The sequence below is a fragment of the Chiloscyllium plagiosum genome, chromosome 5 (genome assembly GCF_004010195.1).
Source record: "Chiloscyllium plagiosum isolate BGI_BamShark_2017 chromosome 5, ASM401019v2, whole genome shotgun sequence".
Lineage (NCBI taxonomy): Eukaryota > Metazoa > Chordata > Chondrichthyes > Orectolobiformes > Hemiscylliidae > Chiloscyllium > Chiloscyllium plagiosum.
In genome coordinates, this window is record NC_057714.1 from 52,727,932 (window position 1) to 52,737,909 (window position 9,978).

The window sequence follows — 9,978 nt, forward strand, 5'->3', positions numbered from 1 at the left end:
ACTCAATGGTTAAGCAATGAAGGCTAAACGTCTTTTAACCACCCTGTCTACCTGTGATGCAACTTTGAAAGAACTATGTACCTGAACTCTCTGTTTGACCACAATCCCCAGGGCCCTACTATTACTTTGATAAGTCCTACCCTTGTTCACTTTGCCAAAATACAGTACCTTCCATTTATTCAAATTAACTCCACCCACCACTTCTCAGCCCATTGTCCCAGTTGGTGGAATTTGAATTCAATAAAATTCTGGAATTAAGGGTGATGACCATGAAGACATCGCTGATTGTCTGAAAAACCTATTTGGTTCACTAATGATGTTAAGGAAGGAAACTGCCATCCTTACCTTGTTTAGCTGATATGTAAGTCCAGACCCCTAGCAAGGGACACAATTCTTTGAGAACACTCGATGACAAGAGGAAACATGGAAAATAAATTGGAGAAAGGAATGCCAATGATCTCAAGGCCAAGCACCAATTCCACTTCCTGGAAATACCAGCCAAATGTTTGATCAGAGATGTGGCTCTGGGATTGGACTCATCAGTCACGCAAGGACCCATGAGAATCCATGACCAGTGACATAGAATTTCCTACATAGACAATCATACTCATTAATTAGTGATTGCCGATGACACGCTAAATTGATTAATTCAGGAATTTGCAAGGATCCATCCCTGGTCCCCTCCTCACATTTATTTACATGCTACTCCTTGGTGGTATCAATTGTAGAAACAGAGCTTGCTTTGCATAAATGTGGACAAAATTCAGCTTTGCATCTCCATGACCACTCTTGAGACTTGAAATGCTCCTGCATTGCCAGACTCCTGCAGAGCATTCACTCGAGATGGACTATGATTGGTTGCAAGAATGCAAGAAACACTGAAATCAGTTTTCAGAACTGGCCCCTGTCTTAGGCTGAGCTCTTGACTTGAAATCCTCTCCACTTTCATCCTGGAAATTTTGTGGAAATGGTTTTTAAAAACCAATGAATGAATCTGTTTCATTGGTCCTTTAAGACATGGTTGTAATCCTTAATGCTATTGTCAATCGTTATCACTTGCGAACAGTGTTAATTTTGCATAAAAGGCAAAACATAAAAACATGGGATACAATGGCTTGGACTTTCCAAAGGCCTCGCAATCATTATTCCAGCATAGATAGGAGTTGCATTTTGGACCAGCGCAGTCACTATTCTGCTCTGAAAGAATACCCAGGAAAGTAAAGATTCCACTGAGCAATTTGTCTTTGTTTGGAACCCTTCAAAAGGTTCCATCTAAATCAGAGAATCTGACTCCTGAATCTAACTCCTGATTATCTATTCAACAGACCCCATACGTAACTCTCATACTCCCAACTAGACCTCCCTCATCCAAACTATTTACACTCCAGGACCCAACAAGCCTGTCCCACTCTGGACCTGACATCCCTATCCTCCTGTCCCAAGTCGATACCCTCTTCCCCTACTCTGGACCCTATCCTCTCCACTCGCTCTCGATCTGACCACCTCCCTATCCACTTCAGAACCAAGCCCCAGCTCCCATTCTGGACCTGACACCCCACCCCACATCTGCTGTGGACCCGACACCTGCTCCAGGCTTAATTCCCCCTTTACCCACTTTGACCCTGACGATTCCATTCACCTGTTTTTGTACTTTGTACAAACCCCTTTGTCTATTCTAGGTCCAAATCTCTTTATCCCCTGCTCCATCCCCACCCTGGAGGTTAACCGCTCCCTGACCAGTGCCTGATCCCCAGCCTTGTTCCACTGTCTGAACTACACCAACATTGCACCACCCCAATGGATAGCAGTGAGTTGTGGGGTGCGTTGGTTAAGTTACTATATTTTACGTTAGGATTAAGTCTTGGCACAACATCGTGGGCCTAAGGGCCTGTTCTGTGCTGTACTTTTCTATATTCTAAGTCCTGTTGCCACCATGCATGTTGATACTCTCCCACCTGGCACACTACCAGCTGGCCTGCCCTCCTCCTACCTCCCTTGTCTCATACTATGTCTGTTTTGACAGCAGCTGTGATTCTAGATCTTCAACAGTTAGGTTACAACAAATGACTGCTGTGAAAAGATCGTGTGGTTTGCCTTTTCCTGACAGTTCTGCACTATCAGAGAACAATCAAAATGGAAATATGGTTCCAGGTTTGTGAATGACCTCTGATTGCAATCTCCTGTCAGAAATCTGGAGCTCACTCCCTTCATAAAAGAAGGTGGGAAAGGTGGGAGAATCTGGATCATTATTACATCAATTCACATTATTTGATTATCACAAGGAAACACTTAACATTGTTAGCAAATTGAGTTATGTTTTGTGGGCCTCTAACCCTTTTCCTTTGTTGTGCAGTATCAAGAATCAAAGCATACAGAGCATTGAAAAGAAAAAAAAATGAATTAATAATGACATAAAATTTCTTTTTTATACTTGTCTTCCTAAAAAATAAATCAATATAAAATACTAAAACCGAAATTTAAGTTGATTTGATGACTTTTCCTGTACTTGCCTCTTGTATATTAATGTTCTTGTGTTTAGTTTACACAGACAATGACAAAATTAGACATTTTAAAATCTAATTTTAATCCTTTGGCAAAATGGCAAAGTGCCATTTATTTTTCTTGAGAACTTGTTTGTCAAAAGCTTAGATTTCAACATGTTTTTGTTTGTGTTTGCTTTAGCAAGTGAACCTGGCACATGAGTTTGAGAGCTTAGTACGTCAAGATGACCAGTTTGAGATTGTGAATGATGTCATATTGGGGCTGGTGTGCTTTAGATTGAAGGTATGTAAAAATATTAATATTAAACATTCTTCATGGATCCCCTGATACATTTTCCTCTTTAGCACTGAGACCTAACTTTCTATTTTACATTCTGGTTTCCATAATTGCAATAATTACAAATGCAGACAAAGAATGGAGTAGTGATCTTCTTTATTTAGCATGATCTGAACTAGTTTGTGTGAAATATAATCTTCTAGTCAGACTTCAAGTACTCTGCTATGAAGGGTGAAATATCATAAGACCACAAGACAATGAAGCAAAAATGATCATAATTAATGGAAATTATGTAAATGTACAGAACATAACTGAGAACAAAATTTAATGTTTTACTTATATCACAGAGTCATAGAGACATACAGCACAGAAACAGAGCTTTCGGTCCAACTCGTCCATGCCGACCAGATATCCCAACCCAATATAGTCCCACCTGCCAGCACCCGGCCCATATCCCTCCAAACCCTTCCCATTCATATACCCATCCAGATGCCTTTCAAATGTTGTAATTGTTCTGGCCTCCACCACTTCCTCTGGCAGCTCATTCCACACATGCACCACCCTCTGCATGAAAACGCTGCCCCTTAGGTCTTTTTTTATATCTTTCCACTCTCACCCCAAACCTATGCCCTCTATTTCTGGACTCCCCAACCCCAGGGAAAAGGCTTTGTCTATCTGCCCTATCTATGCCCCTCATGATTTTATAAACCTCTTTAAGGTCACCCCTCAGCCTCCGACGCTCCAGTGAAAAAAACCCTAGCCTATTCAACCTGTCCCTATAGCTCAAATCCTCCAATCCTGGCAACATCCATGTACATCTTTTCTGAACCCTTTCAAGTTTCACAACATCCTTCCGATAGGAAGGAGACTAGAATTGCACACAGTATTCCAAAAGTGGCCTAACCAATGTCCTGTACAGCCGCAACATGACCTCTCAACTCCTGTACTCAATACTCTGACCAATAAGGAAAGCATAACAAACGCCTTCTTCATTATCCTATCTATCTGCGACTCTACTTGCAAGGTGCTATGAACCTGCACTCCAAGGTCTCTTTGTTCAGCAATACTCCCTAGGACCTTACCATTAAATGTATAAGTCCTGCTAAGATTTGCTTTCCCAAAATACAGCACCTTGCATTTATTGAAATTAAACTCCATCTGCCACTCCTCAGCCCATCTGATTAAGATTCAGTGGTAATCTGGAGTAACCTTCTTCGCTGTCCACTGCAACTCCAATTTTGGTGTCATCTGCAAACTTACTAACTGTACCTCTTATGCTCACATTCAAATCATTTATATAAATAATGAAAAGTAGTGGACCAAGCACCGATCCTTGTGGCACTGCACTGGCCACATGCCTCCAATCTGAAAAACAACCCTCCACCACCACCCTCTGTCTTCTACCTTTGAGCCAGTTCTGTATCTAAATGGCTAGTTCTCCCTGTATTCCATGAGATCTAATCTTGCTAACCAGTCTCCCATGGGAATCTTGTTGAATGCCTTACTGAAGTCCATATAGATCATGTCTACCATTCTGCTCTCATCAATTTTCTTTGTTACTTCTTCAAAAACCTTAATCAAGTTTGTGAGACATGATTTCCCACACACAAAGCCATGTTGATTTTCCCTAATCAGTCCTTGCCTTTCCAAATACATGTACAGCATGTCCCTCAGATTCCCTCCAACAACTTGCCCACCACCGACATCAGGCTCACCGGTCTTTCGTTCCCTGGCTTATCCTTACCACCCTTCTTAAATAGTGGCATCACGTTAGCCAACCTCCAGTCTTCCGCACCTCACCTGTGACTATCGATGATACAAATATCTCAGCAAGAGGCCCAGGAATCACTTCCCTAGCTTCCCACAGAGTTCAAGGGTACACCTGATCAGGTCCTGGGGATTTATCCACCTTTATGCCTTTTAAGACACCAGCACTTCCTCCTCTGTAATATGGATATTTTTCACAACGTCACCATGTATTTCCCTACATTCTGTACCTTCCATGTCCTTTTCCACAGTAAACACTGATGCAAAATACTCGGTTAGTATCTCTCAAATCTCCTGCAGCTCCACACACAAAGACTGCCCAGCTGATCTTTGAGGGGCCCTATTCGTTCCCTAGTTACCCTTTTGTCCTTAATGTATTTGTAAATACCCTTTGGATTCTCTTTAACTCTATTTGCCAAAGCTATCTCATGTCCCCTCTTTGCCCTCCTGATTTCCCTCTTACTGCCTTCATACTCTTCTAAGGACCTAACTTATAGAAACGTGCTATATGGCAAGTCACAATTAAGTCTTTGAGAGGTTCACAGTTAAAAGTTCTTCCCTCTGTTTAAAGCTGTGTTCTGATGTAATATTTTCACTACATATGGGAAAGCATGGTTTATAAATTCTTCCAGTCGAAAGGAGTTTTGCTACATGGGTAACCTATCCCAACAGTGCCAACCAAAAAAGCCTGTCGAAATTCTTAATTTAATCTAATTTTTTTCCTGCAACAAGTATTCACTGTGTAACATAGCTGTCTCAGTTGTATGAAGTAAGATCCTTGTGTCTCGGGTAGTAGCCTCAATGTTCAAGCTCCGAGTTCCACTCTAGGACTTGTTGATCAGGAAGAAGCTCAGCGATTGATGCAGGCAAACCAGCATATAGTCAGCCTGGTTGTTTAATTGAGGGGGCAGGGAGGCTGCAGAAGGATTTGGACAGGTTAAGAGAGTGGGCAAAGAAGCGGCAGATGGGGTACAACGTGGGAAAGTGTGAGGTCATGCATGTCGGTAGGAAAAGTAGAGGCATGGACTGTTTTCTAAATGGGGAGAAAATTCAGTGGTCGGAAGTGCAGAGATTTGGGAGTTTTAGTCCAGGATTGACTCAAAATAAACTTGCAGGTTGAGTCAGTAGCTTGGAAGGCAAATGCAATGATGAGATTTATTTTGAGAAGACTTGAATATAAAAGCAGGGATGTACTTCTGAGGTTGTATAAGGCTCCTGTCACACCACATTTGGAGTATTGTGCTCAGTTTTGGGCTCCATATCTCAGGAAGGATGTACAGGCCCTGGAACATGTTTAGAGGAGATTCACGAGAATAGTCCCAGGAATGAAAAGCTTAACGTATGAGGAATGTTTAACATCTCTGAGTTTATATTTGACGGAGTTTAGAAGGATGAATGGGGATCTAATTGAAACATACAGAATACTGAATGGCCTGGACAGAGTAGATGATGGAAAGATGTTTCCATTGGTAGGAGAGACTAGGACCTGAGAGCACAGCCTTAGAGTAAAGGGAAGATCTTTTAGAACTGAGATAAGGAGAAACTTCTTCAGTCAGAGAGTGGTGAATCTATCGAATCCATTGCCACAGAAGGCTGTGGAGGCCAGGTAATTGAATATATTGAAGACTGAGATAGAGAGGTTCTTGAGCGTCAAGGGGATTAAGGGTTACGGGGAGCAAGCGGGAGAATGGAGTTGAGAAACCTATCAGCCATGATTGAATGACCTAATTTCTGCTCCTATGTCTTATGGTCTTAATAACAATACCAATTTAAGCCTTCTTTCAACTTCCCAGCCCAGACTTTTACCACAAGTTTAAATATTTTCACCTTTTTTCAAAAGCACTGAACTAGAGCTCTATAGTGGTCATTTATTTTCCTGGATTGTTAATCTGATTTTGACCCTTAAAGCTTCAGTGACATTCTTTCTCGATCTTACAAGCTTGTAAGTTTTGTTCCCAATTCTGGTTGATGTAAGTTTCGAAAGACATATACTGCACTAAAGCTTCTGTCGTTCAGAGTTGCTCTCTGTCATTTTCTGCTGCTATTGCATCAGCAACTAGCTGCATTTATCCCTTTTTAAAAGCTGCTAAATTCTTAAAGAGACGATTACATCTTTTCTGTTTAGATGCTGTGGATTCTTGCACTGTCCTTGAGTTCTTCAATCTTGAAACAGCTCACGTAGCCTGCTGCTATGTTATAAGAGATACCCACAGCTAGCACCTGTTCTGCTAGGAACTTCTTTGGGTAGATTTGCTGCCACCAACTCTTCTTGTAACACTATTTCACAGGATTTACCCATATTACGTGGTGAAGTATTAGCCAATAATAAGTCTTCAGCAGAAGATGTATATATTTGAATAATAAGAAATATTTTATCACATGACAATATATTATCTTAGCTAAAAACTGGTTAGCTACAGTAACACTGGGTAAGACACACTATTTTCTTCTATCAGATAGTCACTAGTCACTGCTACATTACATGGTGGCCATGATGTGGAGGTGCCAGTATTGGACTGGGGTGGACAAAGTTAAAAATTGCACGACACCAGATTATAGTCCAACCAAATAAACCTGTTAGACTATAAACTGGTGTCATGTTATTTTTAACATTATATGGTGGTCAACTGTAGAATTAACTGATGACTAACAACAAATTAGAACAAACCAACTCCTCCAAGAGATAGTCATTTGTATCTTTGTGGACTGAGAAATTCCAAAGCTTCTAAGTCAAAATGCTCAGGCCAATTGCCTTAAACAACAGTTATCTCAAACTTAATAAAGTAGTAGAAAGTTATAAGCATAGTTAAACACCTCAGAACTGCATAGAGAGGATGGTGAAACAGCAGGTACAGGACAGGTGGAGCTCAATGCAAAGAAATATAAAGCAACAGCCTTTCAAAAGACTAATGTGGAAAGATGGTATACTATAAATGGCATAATTTTGAAAAGGGTAGATGAGGCAATCGTCTCCACTTAAACAAATCTTTAAGATGGAAGGACAAATTGATAAGGGGCTTTAAAAGTTTGCAGCTTACTACTTAGGTTTAGAAACAAAGGGGTAGAATATAAAAGACCATTAGAACATTATCCACAATTATTGGAGGAGTTAGTTTGTTCTAATTTGTTGTTAGTCATCAGTTAATTCTATAGTCGACCACCATCTAATGTTAAAAATAACATGACACCAGTTTATAGTCTATACCTGGGCACCATGTATCAGGAAGTGTGAAAATATCTTAGAAAGGAACCAGAGGCTGTTGACTGCATGGTACCAGAGAACAGTGAAAGTTAGGACTCTTCTCCTTGCAACACAAAAAATATGGAATGATCTCAGAGATCTTTTTAAGATGCTGATAGATTGTGATTGAGTAGATAGAGAAAGGCTGATGTTTCAGGTGAGAGGTCAGTAACTAAATGTTGTAAATTTATACATTGGTAAAGTTACTACAGAGGTTATGAGGAGAATTATTTCTCTCACAGTTAACAGGATCTGGAACGCTTGAAGAAATTGTGGAAGCTAATTCCATAATTCATTTTAAAAGGAGACAGCCATGTACTTGAGGTTGAAGAACTTATAAGGGTAATGAACAAAAATGCAGAAATGTAGGACTAAACATGACTGTTCTTTGAAAGACCAAGCAAATGCCCTCCTCCTTCAATGCCATGACTTTTTTGATTCTACTTTGGAAAGTTTGCCATGCATTTTCAAGTAAAAAACTTTTCCGAGATCCTTCCTGATGGGTTTTTCATTTTGTTTAGGGCTCAAATGATCTTAATAAAAATCTCATCAAAAGAATAAATGAAATGAGAAAGATTCACATTGTACCTTGCCAACTTCAAGACAAGTTTGTCCTCCGTTTTGCTGTATGTGCACCTACAACTGAAAGTAAACACATCCAGTATGCCTGGCAGCAAATAAAGGAGATTGTAACACAACTTCAACAAGGCCATCAGTAATATGAATCTTCTGTATCGAGGTATACTTCACTGTACTGGATACATGTGCTCAATTAATATATTTTTATTTTTGCGATTTTTGGTGCTGGTTTTCCTGATCACAGAATAATGTAGACAATAATACCCAAGCTGTTCTTATATACCTTGTGTGTATGCTTTATTTGGACTTGATTTTAAGCGTATTCAGCAAATTGTTTTGTGGGGTTGGTAACATGTTTCTGAATGATGTATTTTCTGTCATTATTATGCTATATATATAATACAATGTACCAGTCCATACATCTTCAAGAGTGTTTAGACTCAACTCAATAGTTGGACTTTTTGTAGTTCAATTACTTATATTAAAAACATTTCCTGACTGCTGAAACAATGATCCATCTTTGTTCAAAAACTGTGCAACCAAAAATTATAATAGTTGTTTGATTCTGCAAAATAAATTATCTGCAAACTCTAAACTGAACTATACTTGGGAATTCATTTCTATTCTAATGTATTCTGAAAAATTGTTATCTAATTCTTATCATTGGATCGAATATCGTACTTTGTTTTCAAGTCAGACTTTTGAAAGCCTTTGAGCTCATATCCTTGAAAATGTTAGTTGGAATTTGAATAATTATCTAAATATTTAAAATATATTTATTATTTGCACAACACATTTGTGACTGAATGTCTTAGAACATAGACTGTGGTGCAGGCCCTTCGGCCCTTGATGTTGCGCTGACCTGAGAAACCAATCTGAAGTCCATCTAACCTACACTATTCCATTTTCATCCATTTATCTATCCAATGACCATTTAAATGCCCTTAAAATTGGCGAGTCTACTACTGTTGCAGGCAGCCTTTCCATGCCCCTACTACTCTCTGACTAAAGAGACTACCTCTGACATCTGTCTTATATCTATCACCCCTCAATTTAAAGCTATGCTAGCCATCATCATCCAAGGAAAAAGGCTTTCAAAGGTGTGAGGTAATTCACTTTGGAAGGAGCAACAGGAGTAAAGAGTATTGGGCTAATGGTAAGATTCTTGGTAGTGTAGATGAAGAGAGAGGTCTTGGTGTCCATATACACAGATTAGAAAGTTGCCAGCCAGGTTGATAGGTCGTTAAGAAGGCATACGGTGTGTGAGCTTTTATTAGTAGAGGGATTGAGTTTCAGAACTATCAGGTCATGCTGCAGCTGAACAAAACTCTGCTGTGGCCGCACTTGGAGTATTGCGTACAGTTCTGGTCACCGCATTATGGGAAGGGTGTGGAAGCTTTGGAGAGGGCTTAGAGGAGATTTACTACGATGTAGCCTGGTATGGAGTGAAGGTCTTACAAAGAAAGGCTGAGGGACTTAAGACTGTTTTTCATTAGAGAGAAGAAGGTTGAGAGATGACTTAATTGAGACATATAAAATAATCAGGGGGTGGAATGTTCAGTATCTCTGCGTATGAGCAAATAATTAAAAGTCAAATGATTTTGTATTTTTGT

At 39.8% G+C, this 9,978-nt stretch overlaps 1 protein-coding gene across 3 annotated transcripts in view; it reads left to right on the plus strand.

Annotated features, from left to right (window-relative positions):
• Positions 1-8,960, plus strand: part of ddc (dopa decarboxylase) — a 110,812-nt gene extending 101,852 nt beyond the window's left edge. For all 3 annotated transcript variants that reach the window (XM_043690111.1, XM_043690110.1, XM_043690113.1), the window contains exons 13-14: positions 2,683-2,784; positions 8,308-8,960. In XM_043690111.1, coding sequence (XP_043546046.1) covers positions 2,683-2,784; positions 8,308-8,505 — 300 coding nt within the window. In that variant the 3' untranslated portion in view covers positions 8,506-8,960. The remainder of the gene's footprint in view (positions 1-2,682; positions 2,785-8,307) is intronic.
• The last annotated feature ends 1,018 nt before the right edge of the window (positions 8,961-9,978 follow it).